The sequence below is a fragment of the Musca domestica genome, unplaced genomic scaffold, assembly GCF_030504385.1.
Source record: "Musca domestica strain aabys unplaced genomic scaffold, Musca_domestica.polishedcontigs.V.1.1 1, whole genome shotgun sequence".
NCBI lineage: Eukaryota > Metazoa > Arthropoda > Insecta > Diptera > Muscidae > Musca > Musca domestica.
Genome location: NW_026712114.1, coordinates 41,437,814 through 41,464,408, shown reverse-complemented (window position 1 = coordinate 41,464,408; position 26,595 = coordinate 41,437,814). Strand labels below are relative to the sequence as shown.

At 36.8% G+C, this 26,595-nt stretch overlaps 1 protein-coding gene across 1 annotated transcript; it reads left to right on the top strand.

The window, feature by feature from the left end:
• Positions 1-92: 92 nt before the first annotated feature.
• On the top strand, positions 93-26,517 carry LOC101887494 (uncharacterized). The gene is made up of 29 exons (XM_005177976.4): positions 93-675; positions 3,260-3,420; positions 3,482-3,698; positions 3,757-3,947; positions 4,011-4,314; positions 4,372-4,535; positions 4,806-5,036; positions 5,098-5,301; positions 5,369-5,453; positions 6,954-7,230; positions 7,289-7,490; positions 9,354-9,594; positions 9,660-9,772; positions 9,827-9,976; positions 10,047-10,249; positions 13,215-13,426; positions 17,304-17,464; positions 17,523-17,933; positions 18,008-18,206; positions 22,318-22,481; positions 22,544-22,774; positions 22,835-23,038; positions 23,098-23,182; positions 23,244-23,520; positions 23,588-23,789; positions 23,858-24,083; positions 24,153-24,265; positions 25,900-26,049; positions 26,114-26,517. The coding sequence occupies exons 1-29, from the start codon at positions 549-551 to the stop codon at positions 26,273-26,275; spliced, it is 5,667 nt and encodes a 1,888-aa protein (XP_005178033.2). The 5' UTR covers positions 93-548; the 3' UTR covers positions 26,276-26,517.
• Positions 26,518-26,595: the final 78 nt, after the last annotated feature.

Below are 26,595 nucleotides of genomic sequence, written 5' to 3'. Positions count from 1 at the left end.
ACAAAAACAACAATATTGATATCTTGTAATTTAGGAAATTTTTACATTGAAATACATGTTATGTATGTAATATTCAAGTATTTTACACAATAAATATACATAAAATACATATTTTATATTTTATAAGATTTAGATGTTAATTTTTTTATTGTGATAATTTTTAAATAAATGCCAAATATAAACAAAAAAACGTCGACGCCTTTTCAATAGGCTTTAACAAAACTTTCACATTTTGAGAAAAAAAGAAAAGCTTTTTTCTTCCTTAGGCACTGGAAAATTGGTCTTCTACTCAAAATTCATCTGTTGAGATCAGTCAATATCGAACTCTCCATTCATGCATTTCTGTGTGGAACGAACGCGAAACACGGAAAATTTTGTTTACGGCGAGCATTGCATGGGACGCGTTGACACGTTGTTGTGATATTTGTTTGTGTTTTCCCACTGTCGGCAAAGCTAAAAATAGTTTTTTTTTATTTAGAAAACATTTAAAAACGGAGACTGTGAAATGCTTTAAAAAACTAACACATATTTGTTGTTATTGTGGAAAAATGTTTCGGGAATTCGTGTTTTTAGTGTTATTAACAATTTTATTTGTTTTATATCCGATTAAAGGACAACGAGATAATTACAATTATGGTGGTGTAGCATTGCAGCCCGGTGGCCGTATACCCATTGGTAAGAATATTTGTATCTGTCAGGGAAGTGCTTATGTTATACTTAAAATGAACGAATCTACATGTATACTGACTTTTAAAATTAGCAAATTTTGTTTTGGCGATTTTGTTAAGAAGGCGATTAAAGAATATAGGAAAATGTAATTACAATTATCCCCCAGTCTTAAGACAACACAGGACATATAACATTTCATACTGCCAACTTGTGCCTCATGGCTTTTAGACCCTATGTTTCTTTGGACAAAACACATCTAAGGATGGAGTCGATCTAGCTATGTTCTTTCGGTCGTCTAGCTGGGTGGTGGTGACTCTTAAAGCGAGCCTCCGATTTGATTATTTTTAATGAAACTTAGATCGAATTCGAAGTAGGACAATATACTTCCACAGCTTCCACCATACCACACCCTTAAAAATATATATTTAATTATACCCTACACCACATAGTAGTAAGGCTATTATGTCTTTGTGCATTTGTTTGTAACATAGAGAAGGAAGCGAGATAGACCCATTATAACTTTTGAGGATCTTTATAGAATCACTTTTTGAGTGGATTTATGCATGCCAGTCCGTCCGTCAGTCTGTCCATGTATTTTTGTGAACAAAATGCAGGTCCATTTATTATCCGATTGAGATGGAATTTTCCGAATAATATTTGTTTGGCCCAAGGACAAAGACAAATGTTGAAAATCTGTTCTAATTTAGATATACAGGGTGAGATAAAAAACTTCCACAAAGTCAAACGCCATAATTTTTACATTTTTTTTTAAATCTTTTGAATAAAAGCAAAAAATGTCGGAAATAGCAGCAAATTTTAGAATAAGTATAGATTTGTTCGAATTGGTCACCTTTGGCTCGAATTATGGCATTCGAACGGCCAATGAAACCGTCACACGCTGCCCGTATGTTTCTCTGCGGTGATCGACACTTTGGTATTTTTTAGTGCCAACCTTGTTTTCCAAAATACTCCAGACGCAATAGTCCAACGGATTGCTATCCGGAGATTTAGCTGGAAATGATGCAAGGAACCTTATTTTGTAACCATAAGGTTCTGAGTGCGAAGGTGCTGAGTCCTGTTGGAATGTCCAAGGTCTGCGGCCAAAATGTTTGTGTGCCCAAGGCTTTAATACACCCTCCAGAATATTTTCGCGATAATATTCCGAATTTATTCAAATGCCACGGTCGATTAATATGAGCGGAGAGCTACCATCGGCTGTTATGGCGGCCCACACCATCACCATGGCCGGCGCTTGAGTTCTGGTGGCCAACCGAAGGTGCACATTTTAAGCTGACCTATCTGGCAAGTAAACACGATCATTTCGTTTGTCTACAAACTGCTGGACAACGAATGTTTAGCTCTTTGAGTCCATTTTCTTTCTGTTGCGTTGAAAGTTCTTGCACTTTTTGGAATTTCAATGGCTTTATCCCGAGCTCATTTTTCAATATTGGGCGAATGGAATATTGCAATATGTTCAGCTCACGAGCTCACAGCTCGGCCACTGCGACGCGGGTCTTCTTTACTTTTCGAACCATTACTGCTGATGTTGCTGTTTTCCTCCGTTCACTTCCTCGAGATTGGGCTACGCTAACAGTATCACGGTAAAGAGCGATAGTACGAGACACAAAAAATTTGTTCACATTTAAATGCTGGAGTGCTCTAACGATAGCCGCTTGTGGTTTTCCAGCCAAATATCAAAATCACACTATCGCGCTTGGATTCCATCACGAATAACTTTTTTTCTGGAAAATTCTCACCAAAATGCTTTTGTAAGCTTGTAAACAATATAATGAGCTGTCACTGGAATAATTTTAACATATGTCGGACCAGTGGCTTAGAAATGACAGCAGTCTAAAGTTGGTTGTAGTTTTTTCATCTCACACAGGTTTTCGTATAGCCCTACTTGTCATTCACTATTAAAAATTTAGCTGCTTCACTGTCATTGATTGGATTTTTACCTCATTCTTCATCAGATCGGCGCCCTGTGTTCGCCTTACTACCTCTTCAAATCTTCACAGTAAACAAAAAAATTACAAAGGTTTTTTATAAACGAAAAGGTATGATATTTTTATGGACTTAGTATTTGGCATAAAAACACATTTAATTTTTTCAGAATCTCTCGAAATATTTGATTCAGATTTGTTTCCTATGAGAAATATTTTAAATATTATTATTAATTTATTATTTGCTCTACATAAAAAAATCGCAATCACGTTTTGGCTAGGGCTCCACTTCATTTTAGGTATTTTAAAGACTCCTTCCAAGTATATGTAGTTTTAAGGAGGTTTTATTTACAATTGCTATTTCGACTCCTCCATACATATTTAACATCACAGCATAATGTGTTCGATACAGTTCCGTTCAGGTCACTTCATATTGAACACCTTCTATTACCAATATGTTCTTTTCGACTTCTCAAAGAATATTCAACAGTATAGCTAAAACTATTCCATACAGGTCTAGATACGTTAAAACCACCATAATACTGTGCCAAAAGACAACAAATTTAGACCCGACCGAACATAATTCCTTTTTACAATTTTTTGTATGGAAACACCATTTTTCCGACTTACCTCTTTCCATTATTAAGGTCTCATTACGGATCTCAATTCGGAAGTATTACGTTACACCTTTGAGAATGCCACAAATATTATCAATGCCGAGTTGACAACACAATTGGAAGTTCGCCATGCCGAAATAAATTATGGTAATTCAATGCAAGGTGTTGATCGTCTGTGTCGTATGATGGAGGTAAGTTAGACCTCTTTTTAAACTCATCAGGGACTAATATGAAAATGGGCATATTTTATAGGGTGGCATTGGTGGTGTGTTTGGTCCTTCGGCCCTATCAACTGGTTTGCATTTAATGAACGTGTGTGACAGCAAAGATGTTCCCTACATCCTATCGCATATGAGTGAGGCAAATGAAGGTTTCAATCTACATCCACATCCGGCGGATATTGCCCAAGCTTTACATGCTGTCATATCGGCATTTGAGTGGAGTCGTTATATTTTTCTCTATGAGAACGGTGAGAGACTTTAGTAAAAAGTGAGAGTTAAACATTTCTTAATATTCTCTTATGTCAGCTGCCTACCTCAGCATTTTAAATGCCCTAATGGAAATCTATGGCAGCAATGGTCCGGTTATATCGGTTCTGCGTTACGATTTAAATTTAAATGGTAATTATAAATCGGTTTTGAGACGAGTACGAAAATCTGTGGACAGTCGCTTGGTGGTGGTGGGTTCCTCCCAATCGGTGGCAGAGGTTTTAAAACAGGTAAAATTAGAACTTCGAAGTATTTTTTTTTTTTTTAATTTATATTCACTTAACTTGTTCTAGGCCCAACAAGTTGGTATCATGAATGAAGACTATACCTATATTATTGGTAACCTGGATTTTCACACCTTCGATTTGGAAGAATACAAATACAGTGATGCAAATATAACGGGATTTCGTATGTTTTCGGCCGAAAAGCCTGAAGTTCAAAATCTAATGCGTGAAATGGGCTATTTACAAAAGATGTCAGACGATGAACGTTACAATGAGATCGATCGAATCGAGTCGACAGAAATTGATCCAGATGATATAGAATTGCAAGATCGTATTCGTCTCAGGGAAATTGATAATGAAATAATAAGAAATGGTAAGGAAATCGTTAGCGGATGAAGATTTTAAATTGGAAAGTTTTGTTAAAATTTAGGTTCCTGTCCCATAACCCTGGAAATGGCATTACTTTATGATGCTGTTATTGCCTTTGCTGAGACCACCAAAAATATGCAATATATTCCCCAGCCACTTGATTGTAAACTGGAAGCGGATAATGTACAGGAGGATGGTTCAACATTCAAAAATTACATGCGATCGGTAAGACGTAGAATCTAAACATTGAGAAATCCCCTCACCAATATTTCAAGATCCAAGAATTATGAATGCAGACTTTGCTTTGCAGAATTTGGCCATTTTTATTACCCCAATGGGGCAACTTCCATACATCCTTTCATTTTGGGCCCTTTCAAACTAAAAATGGCCCTCGTCCCATGTTTTAGATTTCTAATTCGACTCCTTAACTTAAGTTCTTTAGTCCCAAAAATCAAGCTTTTTGAGATCGGTCTTATTTTCTTTTTTATATTTTAGCTGGATTTTGAGAGAAACACCCTTACGGGACGAATATTCTTTGATGGTTTCCGAAGAAAGGGCTATAAATTGGATGTTATAGAACTGCAACCAACCGGCCTGGTAAAGGTGGGCGTTTGGGAAGAAAATAAAAATTTCACTTTCGAAAGACCGCCACAACAAAGACAGACCATTTTGCTTGATGATAACTCGATGGTGAATAAAACCTATGTGGTTTTGATATCAGTACCGGTAAGTTGCAATATTGCAAATTTTAATGATTCGTCCCAACTTGATATTTAAAATTCAATAGAATCCTCCCTACGCCAGCTTGGTGGAATCACACAAAAAGTTAAATGGCAACAACATGTATCAGGGATATGGCGTGGATTTAATCAAGGAATTGGCAGAGATTTTAGGTTTTAATTTCACGCTGAGAAATGGTGGTTCGGACTATGGCTCATTTAATAAGACCACAAATACAACAACGGGAATGTTGAAACAAATTATCGATGGGGTAAGAGAGCAATTAAAATGGAAATATTTTCGGAATTTATACACGCATACATATTTTTTGTTTACAGGAAGCTGATTTGGCCATTACTGATTTGACAATTACATCTGAGCGGGAAGAGGTTGTCGATTTTACAATACCATTTATGAATACTGGTAATTTTTTTTTAAATATTTTATATTTTTAATTAAGTTTGATTAGTCCAAGAAGTTTGTAGCACCTCGAAGTCCCACCATGCTATGTATCGATCTTCCCCTCTCGCTCGGTCAGGGTCAGGTTAGAATTAGGTTAGGGACAGAATAGAAGTCTATTTTTGGAGATGTTGGCAGAATGTTAAATGGTTGAAATAGACCAAAATTTTTTCTTGATATTACAGTTACGCCATACAGGATGCGTTAAAATAAACTGCAACAAGATCAGTCGCCATAAAATTTACATTTTTTTTTTAAATTTTATCGAATGAAAGCAAAAAAATTATGGCTTTCAAACGGCCAATGAAACCGTCACAAGCCTATTCCCGGCGAAGCGCTTGCTTGAGGTGATCGACACTTTGGTATTTTTTTGGGGCAAACCTTGCTTGCCAAAATACTCCAGACACAATAGTTCAACGGATTGGTATCCGGAGATTTTGGGGGTCATTGTGCGCTGGAAACGAAGCGAGGAACCTCATTTTGTAACCAATCTTAGGTCTGCTTATAAAATGTTTGCGTGCCCAAGGCTTTAATACACCCTCCAGAATATTTTCGCGATACTAGCGGAGAGCGACCATCGGCTGTTATGGCGGCGCACACCATCACCATGGCTGGCGCTTGAATTTTGGTGGCCAACCGTAGTACATTTTCAGCTGACCTCTTTGGCAACTAAACACGATAATTTCATTTGTTTACAAACTGCTGGACAACGAATGTTTTCTCATCGAAGAAAACCAAATTCGGCAGTTCACCACCTTCGGCCAAGCGAAACAACTCTCTAGCTCTTTTGAGTCTATTTTATTTCTGTTGCGGTGTAAGTTCTTGGACTTTTTGGAATTTCAATGACTTTACCCCGAGCTAATATTTCAATATTTCCCGAATGGAATATAGCGATATGTTAACGGTACCTCCCGATACTCGGTATTTTGATGATTTTTTCCACATTTTTTCATGGATTTGTCTAAAAATTTGTATTTGCAGTTCGTAATGGGTTCTAGCTCCGATGGTGGAACATAGTATATATAGGTCTACGCTTTGGTATAGCCCCCACACAACGGTATACCTCCCGATATTCGGTTGTCTAACAATTGGTATTTGTAGTTCATAATGGGTTCTACCTCCGGTAGCAGAACATTGAATTGTTAGGTCCACGCTTTCCTATAGCGGACGTACAACGTATTTATTTTTTTGATAATCCTAATCACATTTACCCACGAAATTTTTTGTGTCAAATTTGGTATTTAAGAAGATTTGGTAGATGGCAATCCTTGAGGTATAAACTTGTCTACAGAGGTTCCGGGTCTGATGTGGACCCCATATAACGGCCTCACTCACTTTATGGTTTTTTGAATCCAAACTGGAGGAAGTTATTAAAAGTTCGGCCCGGTCGAACTTAATGTTTTTTACTTGTGTCTCTATCAATTTGTTTTCATATTCTGATATTTGTCTTGTTTTCATTAACAGGCATTGCAATTTTATATTTAAAACCCCAGAAAAGCGAACCGACCACCTTCTCTTTCATGGACCCCTTTTCAAAACAAGTTTGGAAATATTTGGGCATATCATTCCTATCGGTTTCCCTGTGTTTCTTTATATTGGGTCGCCTCTCACCCACAGAGTGGGATAATCCTTATCCGTGCATAGAAGAACCCGAAGAATTGGAAAATCAATTTACCATCAACAGTGCTCTGTGGTTTACAACCGGTGCCTTTTTGCAGCAGGGCTCGGAAATCGCACCCAAGTGAGTTAATTACAAAAATCTTAATGCGTAAATATGAATTCGTTCTTTTTTTCTGCAGAGCTCTCTCCACCCGTACCGTAGCTGCTATCTGGTGTTTCTTTACCCTTATTATCGTATCTTCATACACGGCTAATTTAGCCGCTTTCTTGACCATTGAAAACCCAACTACCGTTTTGGAAAATGTCAAAGATTTGGCTGAGAATAAGGGCGGTGTGCAGTATGGTGCCAAAAAGAATGGTGCAACACGGAATTTCTTTGCGGTGAGTTTAAAGGAGCATGCGAATATTTATTGATGCTGTGTATAGCTATATATTAAGATAAATGACTTTATGCCTACTAAAAACTGTACATACCAAATATATTTGTCAATTCGACAGGAAAATGTAAAAAAAAATTTGAAAAATCGACGCTGAAATTCTTTCCAATTTTTTTTTTTTTTTTTTTTTTTTGATTTTTACTAAAAAAATTGTTTCCAATGAAGTAGGTTGATTATGTTTTATTCAGATGTGTGTTAGGTGTGAAGGAATTCCGGTATTGAAAATTGGATAGATCCATGTTTTAGTATAGCCCCCATACACAGGGTGAGATAAAAAAACTGCAACCAACTTTTCAGACTGCTGTCATTTCTAAGCCACTCGTCCGACAGCTGTTAAAATTTTTTCCAGTGACAGCCCATTATATTTTGGTAAGAATTTTCCAGAATAAAGTTATTGCGTGAGAGTTTGATTTCTTTATATTTGGCTGGAAAACCATAAGTGGATATCGTTAGAGCACTCCAGCATTTAAATGTGCAAAAATCTTTTGTGTCTCGTACCATCGCTCGTTACCGTGATACTGGTAGCGTAGCCCGACGTGAAGGAAGTGGACGGAAGAAAACAACAACAGAAATGGTTTGAAAAGTAATGAAGCGACTTGATCGAAACACGAACATATCGCGATATTCCATTCGTCAAAATGGGCTCGGGGTAAAGCCATTGAAATTCCAAAAAGTGCAAGAACTTACACCGCATCAGAAATAAAATTGATTCAAAAGAGCCAAAGAATTGCTTCGCTTGGCCGAAAGTGGTGAACTGCCGAATTTGGTTTTCTCCGAAGAGAAAACATTCGTTGTCCAGCAGTTTGTAAACAAACAAAATGATCGTGTTTACTTGCCAAAGAGGTCAGCAGAAAATGCGCACCGGTTGTTCGGTTGACCACCAGAACTCAAGCGCCAGCCATGGTGATGGTGTGGGCCACCATAACAGCCGATGGTCGCACTTCGCTCGGATTAGTCGACAATGGCATCAGAATAAATACCGAATATTGTAGCGAAAATATTCTGGAGGGTGTATTAAAGCCTTGAGAACTCAAACATTTTGGCCGCAGATCTTGGACATTCCAACAGGACCCAGTACAATCGCACTCAGCACGCGCCACCCAAGAATAGTTAGAAAATGAGGTTCCTCGCTTCATTTCCAGCGCACAATGGCCACCAAAATCTTCGGATACCAATCCGTTGGACTATTGTGTCTGGAGCATTTTGGAAAGCAAGGTTGGCACTAAAAATACCAAAGGAATGGATTAAAATACCCCAAAGCAACATTTGGGCAGCGTGTGATGGTTTCATTGGCCGTTTGAAGGCCATAATTCGTGCGAAAAAATCTAAACTTATTCTAAAATTTGATGCTATTTCCGAAATCTTTTGCTTTCATTGAATAAAAGTAAAAAAATGTAAAAATTATGGCTTTTGACTTTGTTGGAGTTTTTTTTTTTTATTTCACCCTGTATTGGGGCTATACCAAAAAAAGACCCAAATGACCCATGATTACTGCTTTTACCCTCAAATTGAGATCTATTATTCATAAATTCTGGTATTTGGGCGAGACTTAGAGTTTTGATGTACTATGAGACCTTGAGTAAAATTTTGTGAGACAAATAATTTTGTAAGATATTTTGACTTTTAACTTTTTTTGAAGGACCAAAAACATCATTTTCCGAATATTTCAAAAAATGTGGATGATGGAGAACATTATTTGGGTTACTTTGCTATAAAAACTCCGATACACTGCTGCTGTATTTATCGTGAAACAATTTTTGGGTTTTATTATCTTTATTTATTTGATTATCTCAATTTCGAATTTCAGACCTCATCGGAACCCACCTACATGAAAATGCATGAATATATGTCGGCCAATCCAGACTTGTTGACAATGAGTAATCAAGAAGGTGTCGACAAAGTAACGGCTAGTGATGTTAAAAGTGGAACCACCTATGCATTTCTAATGGAATCTACGTCTATTGAATATAACACTGTGAGAAATTGCAAACTACAAAAAGTGGGTGAACCACTGGATGAAAAGGGCTATGGAATTGCCATGAAGAAAAGTAGGTATCGCATTTAATCAAAAATTAAATCTACTTCACGTGCATTCATCTATTTTTGACTTTAGATTGGCCCTATCGTGATAAGTTCAACAACGCCCTATTGGAATTGCAAGAGCAGGGGGTTTTGGCCAAACTCAAGAAGAAATGGTGGAATGAAATGGGAGCCAGTGTGTGTACGGTAAGTGTTCATATAATATGCTCATATATTTTCAAATAATTCCTTTTATTCCAGTCCAAATCAGATAGCGGTTCCGCAAATCCATTGGCCGTCAACAATTTGGAAGGTATTTACTATGTATTGATTGTTGGTTCCGGCATTTCCATAGTTTATGGCATTGTTTGTTGGCTCTGCCATGTCTGGAGAATGGCTCGTACCTACGATGTAAGTTGGAAAATAAAAAATATTTTTATTTTTTTGTTTTCGTATAAATGTAAAATAAATTACTTTTAAGGTCCCCTATCGCTATGCGTTTTGGGAAGAATTAAAGACTGTCGTTGATGTCCGAAACAACGAGCGGGCATTGAAGGGTGCTGCATCGGTGTATTCGCGTAGTCGTAATTCATCATTGGAATCAATTGAATCATTTACCACCGATTCCGATGAGGATGGTAGTGGTAGCAGCATGAGCGAAGGTGAGGAGGAAGGAAGTGCGGAGTAATGTTGACTTCATTTTCACGGAAATATAATTGGAAAAAGTGTTTTGTAAAATAAATAAATTATTAATTTTTAAAAATTTTAAGGAAGTTGTTGCATATCAGAATCAACCTCCTTACTTTTATTTCGCCATGAAGTTTCTCTTTGGAAATTATTTTCAAAAATCCACGATTCTTAGAAATCCTTGCGAAATATTGTTAAAAAATCCACAATTTTTGGAAGACCTTGGAAAATATTTGTAAAAAATTAACGGTTCCAGGAAGTCCTTAAAAAATTTTTAAAAAATCCACGACTTTTAGAAGTTCTTGGAAAATATTTGTAAAAAATCTTTAATTCTTGGAAGTTCTTGGGCAATATTTAAAATAAGTCCACGATTCTTGGAAGTCCTTAGAAATTTTTTTGTAAAAAATTCATGATTCTTGGAAGTTTTGGGAAAATATTTTTAAAAAATGCACAATTGTTAGAAGTTATTGATTTTTTTTAAAACCTCGATGATGGAAGTCCTTGGATAGAATTTTAAAAAATGCACGATTCTTGGAAGTCCTTGGGAAACATTTGTAAAAAAATCCATGATTCTTAGAAGTCTTTGAGAAATATTTGTAAAAAATTCACAATTCTTCGAAGTCCTTGGAAAATATGTGTAAAAAAATCCACGATTCTTAAAAGTCTTTGGAATATATTTTTGGAAAATATTTTTAAAATAAAGCACAATTCTTGGTTACACTTGGAAAATATGAAAAAAAAAACAATAATTCTTAGAAGTTCTTGGATTTTTTAAGAATCCGCTATTCTTGGAAGTCCTTGCAAAATATTTTTAAAAAATCCATGATTTTTGGTAGTTCTTGGAAAAATGTTGTATACCATCCACCTTGGAAAGGAGGGTATATTAACTTTGCCATTCTGTTTGTAACATCCCTAAATATTCGTCGTGGACCGCATATAGTAGGTCAGGCTTTATCCCTTTATTGTTTTTATAAAAACAACGTTTGTTATTAGTGGAGAACGATGGTAATGTTTACCAGGGGGTAAAGAATTTTAGTTTTATATATAAAGCCTGACTATTTTGCAACAACAAAATACTACTGTATCCCGAACAAACAAGCCAACACTGTTCTATTCATAATCAGCATAAAATTTTAAGTCGATTTTACGATGTCTGTCTGTCTGTCCGCCTGTCTGTCTGTTGAAATCACTATACACATTTTTTTACGTAAAGCTTTAAAATTTAGCAGAACAATTTGTATTGCGTCTAGGATGGTTGGTTTGAAAATGAGATAATGGTACCTCCCGATATTCGCTATTTAAATATATTTTAAAAAAAATCCAGGATTTTGGCAAAGTGCTTGAAAATATTTTTACAAACATACTTGAAAATTATTAAAAAATTCAAGAAAATTATTAAAAAAAATATTTTACCTTTTTTAATATACAGGGTGAGATAAAAAAACTGCAACAAAGTCGAACGCCATAATTTTTACACTTCTTTTTAATTTTATTGAATGTAATCAAAAAATGTCGGAAATAACATCAAATTTTAGAATATGTTTAGATTTGTTCGAATTGGTCACCTTGGCACGAATTATGGCCTCATTTTGTAACCATTCTTGGGTGGCGCGTGCTGAGTGCGATGGTGCTGAGTCCTGTTTGAATGTCCAAGGTCTGCGGCCAAAATGTTTGCGTGTCCAAGGCTTTAGTACACCCTCCAGAATATTTTCGCGATAATATTCGGCATGGTCGATGGCCGACGCTTGAATTCTGGTGCCCAACCGAAGGTGCACATTTTCAGCTGACCTCTGTGGCAAGTAAACACGATCATTTTGTTTGTTTACAAACTGGACAACGAATGTTTTCTCGTCGGAGAAAACCAAACTCGGCAGTTCACCACTTTTGGCCAAGCGAAGCAGCTCTTTAGAGTCTATTTTCTTTCTGTTGCGGTGTAAGTTCTTTACTTTTTGGAATTTCAATGGCTTTACCCCGAGCTCATTTTTAATATTTGCCGAATGAAATATTGCGATATATTCAGCTCACGAGCCATTTTTCGGCCATTGCGACGCGGGTTTCGATCAAGTCTCTTCTTTACTTTTCGAACCATTTCTGCTGATGTTGTTGTTTTCCTCCGTTCACTTCCTCGAGATCGGCCTACGCTACGAGCAATGGTACGAGACACAAAAGATTTATTCTCATTTAAATGCTGGAGTGCTCTAACGATAGTCACTTGTAGTTTCCAGCCAATTATAAAGAGTTCACACTATCACGCTTGAATTCCATAACTTTTTTCTGGAAAATTCTCACCAAAATGCTTTTGTACGCTTGTAAACAATATAATGAGCTATCACTGGAATAATTTTAACAGCTGTCGGACGAATGGCTTAGAAATGACAGTATAGCCTAGAAGTTCTTGAAAAAATACGTGTACAAAAAGAAAAAATCATTGACGATTACCTAAAAATTACAATATTCTTGGCCTGAAAGCAGACGAAAAAATTGCAAAATTTGAATTTTTGGTTTGGAAAGGAGTGGTTCTACATTTTTTAACTTCACACTTTATCTAATATTTGCAGAATTTTTGAAATGTGCGAAGTTTCTAAAAAACTGAGATTCATTTCGCATCTTAGGAGAGTTATAATTAATTACCCTTTGTGTGTAAAATAGATCAATATATGTTTAAAGTAAACTAAAAGTCATTCCAAGTGAATTTTGTGGCGCTATGCACGAAAAGCTTTTTCCCACAAAGCTTGGAAATTTCATCTGTCTTCAAAAATAATTTTTCCAAAAATATTGAAAAAAAAACCTTTCCAATGAGAAAATGGAAATATTCTCTACACTCACGCAGCTTTCGATCAGTGTATCTTTACTCTCGCAAAAGAAAACATCGGCGGAAGGTGACAAAGAAAAAGTGTTTCCATTTTCCAAAAATATGTAATTAAAAATTGTTTCTAATAAAAAAAAACACCGTATGAAAATACATTAAAACAAAAACATATATATCCCAATACCAACAAAAAAGATCTAAAGAAATAATGTTTTCTAATACGATTTTCTGGTTCATTGGCCCAATTTTGGTTTTTTCGACAACAATAAATGCCCAGTATGGATACAATCTCCGCTATGGGGATGTTGTCGATGACAGTGGGAACAGCAACAACATGATGTACTCGTCAAATAAAATAAGCCTAGGTAAGTCAAGTGAATGAAGATGAATTGTGGGTGGTAATGCTGGCCTGAGTGACATAAATATTTTTGTTTCGTCTTCTTTGGATCGCGAGTGTGTACAAAGGAAACGGGCGAGAACCTGTCTGCGACATGTCTGCAGAAAAAGAACTTTAATATCATCTATTTATAAACAAACGTGGGCACATACACACAAAGGATTTTGTTTGCTTGTCGAAAGTTCTGAATAAACAATTCGAACGTTTATTGATATTAGACGCTGAAAGATTTATTTGGAAATTTAAGTAGACAGTGTTTAGAACATATTGTGTGTTTTTTATGTTTTTGTTTGTTGTTGTTTTTTTTAATGGAGGCAAAAAAAAAGTGAATTAATTCATGTTTTCTTATGGTAAATTGAAATGACGGCATTTATTTTGAGAGTCTCCATTGAAAGAAGGTGCTAAAGTAATATAGTTGGTGTCCGTGCATTTTAGACATATACTGTATCCGTTTTTATACCCTACACCAGAAGTTGGTCAGAGTATTATGTCTTTGTGCATTTGTTGTTACTGGCAAAATGAAACGAGATAGACCCGTAGTTCCTTTTGATAATCTGCATAGAATCACATTCTCAATCGATTTATGCATGTGCGTCGATCCGACCGTCTATCCATGTATTTTTGTAGACAAAGTACATGTCAGATTTATTGCCCGATCCAAATGAAATTTTGCACAAATAATTCGTTCGACCCAAGGTCGAACACTATTGAAATTGGACATAGTCGGTCAAAATTTAGATATAGCTCCTACATATATATTCATCTCTTTGCTTTTTATTGTGCACCAAACGTGTAATACCAGCCCAAATAGTATGGAATTTTGCCCATAATACCAAATTAGACCTGAAAAAGAGTATGTCAAATTTGATCGAAATCGGTTCAGATATAGCTATAGCACCCATATATATTGTTCATACGATTTGTTATTTTTGTCCTCCGCAGCCGTAATATGCACTCTGTAACAACGATATTTAGGGAAATATATCAAACACAGCTCAGCAATACCATCGCCAAATTTTAACGAGATCAGTTCAGATTTGGATATAGCTCCCTAACTTCGTCCGATTTGCCCTTTTTGTGCACCAAACGTGTAATATTTACCCAGTCTAGAAGCATGTATGTAAAAGTTGATGAAAATCGGTACAGATATAGCTATAGCTGCCATATATATTGTTCATCCGATTTGATGAATTGTCCTACACAGCCGTAATATGCACTCTGAAATAACGATTTTCGGGGAAATATACAAATACAGCTCAGAAATACGGCAAAAATCTCAGCAAAATCTTGAATATTACGGCCTATATAACACAGGGTGAGATAAAAAAACTGCAACAAAGAAATTTTGGTGACCATTGTGCGCTGGAAATGAAGCGAGGAACCTCATTTTGTAACCATTCTTGGGTGACGTGTGTCCAAGGTCTGGGGCCAAAATATTTACGTGCCCAAGGCTTAAATACACCCTCCAGAATATTTTCGCAATAATATACGGCATTTATTCTGATGCCATGGTCGATTAATACGAGCATCGACTGTTATGTCGGCCCACTCCATCACCATTGCCGGCGCTTGAGTCCTCGTGGCCTACCGAAGGTGCACATTTTCAGCTGACCTCTTTGGCAAGTAAACACGATCATTTTGATTGTTTACAAACTGCTGGACAACGAATGTCTTCTCATCGGAGAAAACCAAATTCGGCAGTTCACCACTTTCGGCCAAGCGAAGCAACTCTTTAGCTCTTTTGAGTCTATTTTCTTTCTGTTGCTGTGTAAGTTCTTACACTTTTTGGAATTTCAATGACTTTACCTCAGGCTCATTTCTCAATTGTTCTGAATGGAATATTGCGATATGTTCAGCTCACGAGTCATTTTTCGGCCACTGCGACGCGGGTTGCAGATGCAGCCCACATTATTTTACGTACAGCTTAAAAATTTGGCAGAACAATTTGTACTGTATCTAGGATGGTTAGTACTGAAAATGAGATATACCACGTTTTTGTACAGCCCCCATATAACGGTCCCGATATTTGGTATTTTGATGATTTTTGCCGCATTTTTCCATGTCTTTGTCTAAAAATTGGTATTTGTTGGTAATAATGGTTTCTAGCTCCGGTGGCAAAACATTGTATGTAAAGGTCAACGTTTTTGTATAGCCCCCGATATTCGGTATTTTGACGATTTTTGCCACATTTTTCCACTGATTTGTCTAAAAATTTATATTTGTAGTTCATAATGGGTTCAAGCTCCGGCGGTAGAACATTAAAAAATTAGGTCCATGTTTTCTTACAGCGCATATATAACGATACCCACCGATATTCGTTCCCGTTTTGGTATGGCTTCTATACAATGGACTCACCCACTTTATGGTTTTTGGAAAAGTTTCACAGCATTATCCAAACGGTCTTATTGGTATTTGTAGTTTAATGTGAAACAATTTTGTATTCAGATACATTTATATAAAAATGTTTTCTTTACCCAAAGGTGGAGGGTATTAAAAGTTCGAACCTGCCGAACTTTACGATTTTCCTGCTTTTTTTGCCACGTCTGTTCCAAAGGGTTTTCATAGCCTTCAGCATGGTCAACTGGCAGGAACACTCGCTCATCATCACCAACAATTGTAAAAATGGGCGGAGTTTCCCCATCCTATTTGGTTACCCCCAGCTTATATCATTAACAATACTTACATAATCTTTTTCGGTTTCCTGTAGATTTGAAAAAAAAAACTAATTTTAGTCTCAATTTTAACCGAATTGCTTAATATTTTTGATATTTAGATATGACAGAAAACTAGCTTAACGGCCAGATTTCTTAATATGATCTTTGAAATCGGTATTTCAAGTTCGTTGTTATTATAGACATATTTTGAAAAATTCTTATATTCAAAATGGTGGAGGGTATGCTACTACGATGCATTCCATGTCCATTGGTCGCTGGAATCTAGCTCCAGCAAGATAGACCCGTATTGAACATTATGATGTTTTAAGAACGCTTATCCACACCACCATGCTTATTCCTCATCTACCTGCACGGCTGCTGCGAATCTTCCTCAAAACATTGCAACGCTAACAACGTTGCCGACTTCAATTATCATTGAGCTTGGTTTCCTGCACCGCTGTGACCAAAATGTTCGCCCAATTCACAAAATCCACTTTCCCATTCATATTACTTTTTCGGTCCGTCAATATTCAAAAAGAAAAAGTGAAGCACAATTAATCTAGTGGTACTGAGTATAATTTTCATTTAATGGGATACAAATCTTAGATTTACTTGGATAAGAATCGGGACTCCATTTTATTTTCCCGCAGTCGCTTACCCTGGAAGTATTTAAAAAATTGTAAATTTCGTAGAGCCGAACGTGAGGCACAAACACACTATCCTGAGATTAAGAGTCTAAAATTATCCTAGGCACAATGTCCATATTGTCTTGAGTGAAATGTTCATTTGATAGGATACTAATCTTTAATAACACTTATCTTTTAACAGAAAACCTCAGATTATCTCGCCTCAGTCGCATACCCTGGAAATATAAAAAATTAAAGTATTTTTTTTATATTTATACACCGCCTAATGCGCCGATCTGATGGTACATAACAACATGGCGCCCAACGTGAACGGGAATGTACAATTGAAATTCTTGAAATTTAGTATTTTCAAATAAAAACGATTTGAAGCCATCTTGTAAAGATAATATTTTTACTGATTCTCGTATATCGCCCAGACAATGAAAACCTCTAATCTTACTCATTTTAAGAGTCAGCCGACTTGGCTTAATTAATTTTTTATATTTGGGTAAATTTTAATTTTGTTCTAATAACAATCTAAACAATCAAATTAATTAAACAACAGGTCTACTAACCGATCGGGAACCCGAAAAAATGGGCTTAGTTGTCGATGTTGCAATTGAAAATGCCAATGCTGTGTATGGAACTCAGCTTGAGGTGACAACGGATACCATACCCTTCGGAAACTCGTTTTTGGGCTATAACACCTTGTGTGGAATGATGGAGGTATGTACGTAAATTGCGAAAAAAAAAATCACAATTTTATAACTCCATTATACTACAGAATGGCATTGGTGCTGTTATCGGACCCTCATCTCGACATACCGCCTTCCATCTAATGTCCATTTGTGATGCCAAAGATATACCCTATTTCTATTCCTTTATGGGCGATGCTGCTGAAGCTTTCAATTTATACCCCAGCTCCGAGGATATTGGCAAAGCCATATATGCTTTGGTGACAGCTTTCGAATGGAATAATTTTATATTTCTCTATGAATCATCAGAATATTTGAATATTTTGAATGCTCTTATGGCTGAATTTGTACCAAGTGAAGCACCCATTATAACGGTGCTACGTTACGATATCGGTTACGATGGCAATTATAAGGATGTTTTGAGGAGAATTCGAAAATCACCCGATAAGCAAATTGTTGTAGTTGGTTCAACCGAAACAATGCCGGAATTTCTAAAACAGGTTTGGTTTGAAAAAAAATAATAATTTTGGATTTATTTTCTTAATTTTTGATTTGTTTTTGTTTTTTTTTTAAGGCACAACAAGTTGGCATCATCAATGAGGATTTCAAATATATTATTGGTAATTTGGATTTTCATTCATTCGATTTGGAAGAGTTCAAATACAGTGAATCGAATATAACCAGTCTGCGCATGTTTTCACCCGACAATGCAATTGTTCAGCAAATCATGGCAAAATTGGAATATCCAACAATAAAGGATGGATTTCAAAATGGTAGGAAATCTCATTCTTATTCTTTTCTTCAGAAAAGTTTCAAAAAAATTTGATTTTTCTTTTAATTTTTTCGTAATGAAAAAGACTGAAAATCTTCCAATGAAAATATGTAAATCCTTGAAAACTGTGATGTTTTTAGTTTTTTTTTTCTATCATCAGTTATTGTGGATTTTTCGTTCTCTAATTTCAGATATAGAGAAAAAATCGAAAATTAAGTTCCCAAGGACATTTTTCAACAAAGTCAATAAATATAGTTCTTTAGAATATCTTTTTTAGCGAAAGAATCAAAAAATCTCAGATCCTTAAAATACAGATGAGATGAAAAAACTGCAGCCAACTTCAGACTGCTGTCATTTCTGAGCAACTCGTCCGACAGCTGTTAAAATTATTCCAGTGACAGCTCATTATATTGTTTACAAGCGAACAAAAGCATTTTGGTGAAAATTTTCCAGAAAAAAATGTTATTCGTGATGGAATTCAAGAAAACAACAACATCATCAGAAATGGTTCGAAAAGAAAAGAAGCGACTTGATCGGAACCCGCGTCGCAGTGGCCGAAAAATGGCTCGTGAGCAGAACATATCACTATATTCCATTTGGCAAATATTGAAATATGAGTTCGGGGTAAAGCCATTGAAATTCCAAAAAGTGCAAGAACTTACACCGCAACGAAAAGAAAATAGACTCAAAAGAGCTAAAGAGTTGCGTCGAGGTCAGCGGAAAATGTGCACCTTCGGTTGACCGCTACAACAGCCGATGGTCGCTCTCCGCTCGTATTAATCGACCGTGGCATCAGAATAACTGCAGAATATTATCGCAAAAATATTCTGAAGGATGCATTAAAGCCTTGGGCACGCAAACATTTTGGCCGCAGACCTTGGACAATCCAACAGGACTCAGCACCATCACTCCCAGCACGTGGCACCAAAGAATGGTTACAAAATGAGGTTCCTCGCTTCATTTCCAGCGCACAATGGTCATCAAAATCCCCGGACACCAATCCGTTGGACTATTGTGTCTGGAGTATTTTGAAAAGCAATGTTGGTACTAAAAAATACCAAAGTTTCGATCACCTCAAGCAAGCGCTTCGCCGGGAATGGGTCAAAATACCGTAGAGCAACATTCGGACAGCGTGTGACGGTCTCATTGGCCGTTTTAAGGCCATAATTCGTGCCAAAGGTGACCAATTCGAACAAATCTGAAGCTACTTCCGACATTTTTTGCTTTCATTCAAATTAAAAAAAAACAAGTAAAAAAGCAGTAAGTTCGGCCGGGCCGAACTTTGAATACCCTCCACCATTTGGAACGAATTAGAAAATTTAAAAAAAAAAATCCAATAAAAATTCTTTTAAAATCTTTAAAATATCTAATATAGGAAGGTGCCGATATATGGGGGGATATACGATATTGTGGACCTATAAAGACAAATCTATGTATGCGTGTAAAGTACTCACAAGGAACTCCATGTGTGGATTTTCAGGCAATACGATTGGAAAATGTGGCTAAAATCATCAAAATACCGAATATCGCGGTGTACCGTTATATGGGAGCTATACGTTATCGTTAACCTATATAGAGAATTCTCTGTCGGTGGGTAAAGTGCTCACAAAGAACCCCTTGTGACCATTCCGTTGAAAAATATGGCTAAAAACATCAAAATACCGAATATCGGGGGTACCGTTATATGAGGGCTATACAATATCGTGGATCTATATAGATAATTCTCTGCCGAGGTATAAAGTACCCACAAGGAACTCCTTGTGTGGATTTTCAGACAATTCCGTTGAAAAATGTGGTAAAATCATCAAAATACCGAATATCGGGGGGTACCGTTACATGGGGGCTATACGATATTGTGGACCTATATAGATAATTCTCTGCCGAGGTATAAAGTACCCACAAGGAACACCTTGTGTGGATTTTCAGACAATTCCGTTCAAAAATGTGGGTAAAACATCACAATACCGAATATCGGGGGGTACCGTTATATGGGGGCTATACGATATTGTGGACCTTTATAGATAATTCTCTGCCGAGGTATAAAGTACCCACAAGGAACTCTTTGTGTGGATTTTCAGACAATTCCGTTGAAAAATGTGGGTAAAATCATCAAAATACCGAATATCGGGGGTACCGTTATATGGGGGCTATACGATATTGTGGACCTATATAGATAATTCTCCGCCGAGGTATAAAGTACCCACAAGGAACTCCTTGTTTGGATTTTCAGACAATTCCGTTGAAAAATGTGGGTAAAATCATCAAAATACCGAATATCGGGGGGTACCGTTACATGGGGGCTATACGATATTGTGGACCTATATAGATAATTCTCTGCCGAGGTATAAAGTACCCACAAGAAACACCTTGTGTGGATTTTCAGACAATTCCATTCAAAAATGTGGGTAAAACATCACAATACCGAATATCGGGGGGTACCGTTATATGGGGGCTATACGATATTGTGGACCTTTATAGATAATTCTCTGCCGAGGTATAAAGTACCCACAAGGAACTCTTTGTGTGGATTTTCAAAATGTGGGTAAAATCATCAAAATACCGAATATCGGGGGGTACCGTTATATGGGGGCTATACGATATTGTGGACCTATATAGATAATTCTCCGCCGAGGTATAAAGTACCCACAAGGAACTCCTTGTTTGGATTTTCAGACAATTCCGTTGAAAAATGTGGGTAAAATCATCAAAATACCGAATATCGGGGGGTACCGTTACATGGGGGCTATACGATATCGTGGACCTATATGGACAATTCTCTGCCGAGGTATAAAGTACCCACAAGGAACTCCTTGTGTGGATTTTCAGACAATTCCGTTGAAAAAATGTGGGTAAAATCATCAAAATACCGAATATCGGGGGGTACCGTTACATGGGGGCTATACGATATTGTCGACCTATATAGATAATTCTCTGCCGAGGTATAAAGTACCCACAAGGAACTCCTTGTGTGGATTTTCAGACAATTCCGTTGAAAAATGTGGGTAAAATCATCAAAATACCGAATATCGGGGGGTACCGTTACATGGGGGCTATACGATATCGTGAACCTATATGGACAATTCTCTGCCGAGTTATAAAGTACCCATATGGAACTCCTTGTGTGGATTTTCAGACAATTCCGTTGAAAAATGTGGGTAAAATCATCAAAATACCGAATATCGGGGGGTACCGTTACATGGGGGCTATACGATATTGTGGACCTATATAGATAATTCTCTGCCGAGGCATAAAGTACCCACAAGGAACTCCTTGTGTGGATTTTCAGACAATTCCGTTGAAAAATGTGGGTAAAATCATCAAAATACCGAATATCGGGGGGTACCGTTACATGGGGGCTATACGATATCGTGGACCTATATGGACAATTCTCTGCCGAGTTATAAAGTACCCGTAAGGAACTCCTTGTGTGGATTTTCAGACAATTCCGTTGAAAAATGTGGGTAAAATCATCAAAATACCGAATATCGGGGGGTACCGTTACATGGGGGCTATACGATATTGTGGACCTATATAGATAATTCTCTGCCGAGGTATAAAGTACCCACAAGGAACTCCTTGTGTGGATTTTCAGACAATTCCGTTGAAAAATGTGGGTAAAATCATCAAAATACCGAATATCGGGGGGTACCGTTATATGGGGGCTATACGATATCGTTGACCGATATAGCCCATCTTCGAACTTGACCTGCCTGCAGACAAAAGAGAGATCTGTGCAAAATTTTAGCTTCCTATCTTAATTCGTTTAGACTGTAGCGTGATTACAACAGACGGACAGACGGACGGACAGTGCTAAATCGTCTTAGAATTTTACGCTGATCAAGAATATATATACTTTGTTGGGTCTAAAATGATTATTTCGATGAGTTACAAACGGAATGACAAAGTTAATATACCCTCCATACCTTTTTTGGTGGAGGGTATAAAAACGTGAAATTATGGTGTTTGACTTTGTAGCAGTTTTTTATCTCACCCTGTATTTTTTCTATGCCAAAAAAATTTTCAAAATTTAAAATCATATTACTGAGTGCAGTTCCTAATATTATGTTTTCTAAAATGATATATTTTATACACATATATTTCAACTTCTTTAGGTTCCTGTCCCATAACCATGGAAATGGCTTTGACCTATGATGCCATACAATTATTTGCCGAGACCACAAGACACATTCCTCTCAATCCGGAGCCGGTTAAGTGTTCCGAACATAGTGATAGTGTAGCAACGGATGGTTCTACATTTAAGAATTTTATGAGATCTGTAGGTTAAGGATGATAATGGTTTACGCTTCTAGTACCAATTGGACATTTTTCTTCCAATAGATGAAAATGGATGCAAATACCATAACCGGAGAAATATATTTCGATGGCAATGTTCGTAAAGGCTTCACCTTCGATGTTGTCGAACTGCAACCATCGGGCGTCGTGAAGGTGGGAACATGGAACGAAGATGATGGTTACAGTAGTCAACGTCTGGCGCCGACAACAGCACTCTACGATTCAAATGACAACTCTTTGGCGAATAAAACATTTTTGATTTTGTTGTCCGTGCCGGTAGGCATTCTTTCATTTTTACCGATGTTTTTTTACGTGTTTTTACCTCAATACTTACAGAATAAACCATATGCCAGTATTGTTGAGTCCCACAAGAAATTGGTGGGCAATAATCAGTACGAAGGATATGCAGTCGATTTGATTAAATTCCTCTCAGCAAAACTGGGTTTCAATTACACTTTCATACCCAGTGGCAATGATTATGGTACCTATATAAAGGAAACTAATACCTCCACCGGTATGCTGAAGGAAATCATGGAGGGTGTGAGTATTTGAGATATTTTGAACTGATTTAAAGATGTAAAAGAATACTGTTTTTTCAGCGAGCCGATTTGGCAATATCAGATTTGACCATTACCTCAGAAAGACAGGAGGCCATTGATTTCACGACACCATTTATGAATTTAGGTAAGAGAAATAATTGAAAGGATTTGTTTTAATAAAATTTGTTACATTTGTCTTGTTTTAGGAATTTCAATTCTCTTCACCAAACCCCAAAAGGATACCTCATCCATATTCTCTTTTATGGACCCCTTTAACAATGATGTTTGGCAAGCTTTGGGTTTATCCTTTATTGGTGTCTCTCTGTCGTTCTTCATATTAGGCCGTTTGGCTCCATCCGAATGGGACAACCCCTGCCCATGCATAGAAGAGCCCACGGAATTGGAAAATCAATTTACTTTAAGTAATTCAATATGGTTTACAACCGGCGCCCTGTTGCAGCAAGGCTCGGATATTGCACCAAAGTAATAAGAGAAGTTTTTTTTGTTTTCATCGCAAAAGAATTCTCATTCCAGTTCCATATTTTTCTAGGGCTCTATCTGTTAGAACTGTGGCATCCATATGGTGGTTTTTTACACTGATTATGGTCTCATCATACACCGCCAATTTGGCTGCTTTCTTGACTGTGGAAACACCAAAGGTCCTAATTGAAAATGTTAAAGATTTGGCGGCAAACAAAGAAGGTGTGGTTTATGGGGCAAAGCGCACAGGATCTACAAGGAACTTCTTTTCGGTAGAGAATTTATTTGCAAATAGTAATTTTAAATTTTTCAAAACAAATTCAGTATTTTATTTCGTCAGACCTCCACCGATCCAACGTATAAGATTATGAACGATTTCTTAACGAAAAATCCCCATCTGCTGACGGAAACCAATCAGGAAGGTGTCGAAAATGTTAAAAAGAATAATCGTTATGCCTTTCTAATGGAATCCACATCAATTGAATATAACACAATGCGGGAGTGTAATCTTGCCAAGGTGGGCCAGACATTGGATGAAAAAGGCTATGGCATAGCTATGAGAAAGAGTGAGCAGAATTCGAAATAGTAACAAAAAGAAAATAATTAATTAAAACATAATGTCACTTTGCTTGCAGACTGGGCCTATAGAGATAATTTCAACCATGCCCTCTTAGAGCTACAGGAACAAGGTGAACTGGAAAAGCTCAAGAGAAAGTGGTGGAGGGAAATGGGAGCCAACTTATGTTCGGTAAGTAATGTTGAGAATGTTGTGTACTGGGTTGCTAAACAGGAATTCTTCGTGCTCACATAGCCTTAAATACCCTCAGCATTCATTCATATGCTCCTGCCACACCAACAGACCTCTAATCTTGTAATTTTACGACTCATAGTTTAAATTTGCCCTCCAAATTTCAATAAAACAGAACTAATAAAAATAATGCCTTATCAAAAGCGGAAATTAAATTGCAGGTCTATACAGGTTGGGATGAAAAAACTGCAACCAACTTCAAGTTGCTGTCATTTCTAAGACACTCGTCCGACAGCTGTTAAAATTATACCAGTGACAGCTCATTATATTGTTTACAAGCGTACGAAGGCATTTTGGTGAGAATTTTACCAGAAAAAAAGTTATTCGTTATGGAATTCAAGCGTGATAAAGTGATTTCTTTATATTTGGCTGGAAAACCACAAGTAGCTATCTTTAGAGCACTCCAGCATTTAAATGTGAATAAATCTTTTGTGTCTCGTTCCGTCGCTCGTTACCGTGATACCGACGCCAAGGAAGTGGACGGAAGAAAACAGCAACATCAGCAGAAATGGTTCCAAAAGTAAAGAAGTGACTTGATCGTCGCAGTGGCCGAAAAATGAGTCGTGAGCTGAAAATACCGCAATATTCCATTCAGTAAATATTGAAAAATTTCTAAGAAGTGCAAGAACTTACACCGCAACAAAAAGAAAAGAGACTCAAAAGAGCTAAAGAGTTGCTTCGCTTAGTCGAAAGTGGTGAACTGCCGAATTTGGTTTTCTCCGATGAGAAAACATTCGTTGTCCAGCAGTTTGTGCACCAACAGAATGATCGTGATTACTTGCCAAAGAGGTCAGCTGAAAATGTGCACCTTCGGTTGGCCACCAGAACTCAAGCGCCGGCCATGGTGATGGTGTGGGCCGTCACAACAGCCGATGTTCGCTCTCCGCTCGTATCTATCGACCGTGGCATCAGAAAAAAAGCCGAATATTATCGCGAAAATATTCTGGAGGGTGTATTAAATAAAGCCTTGGGCACGCAAACATTTTGGCCGCAGACCTTGTATATTCCAACAGGACTCAGCACCATCGCACTCAGCACGCGCCACCCACGAATGGTTACAAAATGTGATTCCTCGCTTCATTTCCAGCGCACAATGGTCACCAAAATCTCCGGATATCAATTCGTTGGACTATTGTATCTGGTGTATCTTGGAAAGCAAGGTTGGCACTAAAAAATACCTCAAGCAAGCGCTTCGCCGTGAATAGGCCAAAATACCGCAGAGCAACATTCGGGCAGCGTGTGACGGTCTCATTGGCCGTTTAAAGGCCATAATTCGTGCCAAAAGTAACAAATCTAAACTTATTCTAAAATTTGATGCTATTTCCGACATTTTTTGCTTTCATTCAATTAAAGAAAATGTAAAAATTATGGCGTTTGACTTTTTTACAGTTTTTTATCTCACCCTGTACACTCATTCACAGATGTTAATCAAGCTCATTGTCGGTTAATTTAGTTTACTTTCAAAATTTCAATCCAAACATTAAAGTTGTGATGAGTATTACCATATTTCCCCGCATAAAAATAAATTTGACCATCCTAAAAAAAGAGGATAAAATGTTTCATTTTTATTTCAGACCAAACAAGAACAAGCGGATGCAGCCCCGTTGAATATGGAAAATTTGGGTGGCATTTATATTGTTCTCATTGTGGGCAGTGTTATGGCAATGATACATGGCATAATAAGTTGGATACTCTTTGTGGTACGCAAAGCACGAAGTCATAAGGTAAATTAAAAAAAAAAAAAACATTTACTAAAAATATCATTCATAATAAATTGCCAAATTGCAGGTGCCCTTAAAAGCTGCCTTTATAGAAGAATTCAAATTTGTTTTGTCATTCACCACATATACACGTGACTTGAAATCATCCAATTCCATTTATTCACCAAGTCGTAATTCATCCTGTACCATCGAATCGCTGGAAGGTGATAATTCAATTGAAATGAATTAAACGAGTACACATTTACTTTCATATGAGAGATTATAAGCTGGAAAAATGTATTTTTTATTTCTTTTTTGTTTAAAAACGTGTCGAAAATTTGGAATGTTAACAATTTTAGTTGTTGTTTTTTTTTATAATGCACAAAAATACAATAAGTTGAAATGCTTAAAAATATATATAATATTCGAATAAAAAATAAATAATACTGCTGAAATGAGATTGCAATAAATAACAATTTTGAAGAAAAATAACTATTAAAATAAATTGTATACATTAATGGTGAAAACGTTTTAAACATTATCCCATAATAAAACATTTAGATAATTTTT

Excerpts from the sequence above, each read along its gene's own strand:
- LOC101887494 (XM_005177976.4), top strand. The coding sequence starts at position 549 with ATGTTTCGGGAATTCGTGTTTTTAGTGTTATTAACAATTTTATTTGTT. Across the intron at positions 9,773-9,826 it reads TGGGAGCCAGTGTGTGTACG|TCCAAATCAGATAGCGGTTC; the intron begins GTAAGTGTTCAT and ends CTTTTATTCCAG. Across the intron at positions 10,250-13,214 it reads GAGGAGGAAGGAAGTGCGGA|CATTAAAACAAAAACATATA; the intron begins GTAATGTTGACT and ends CGTATGAAAATA.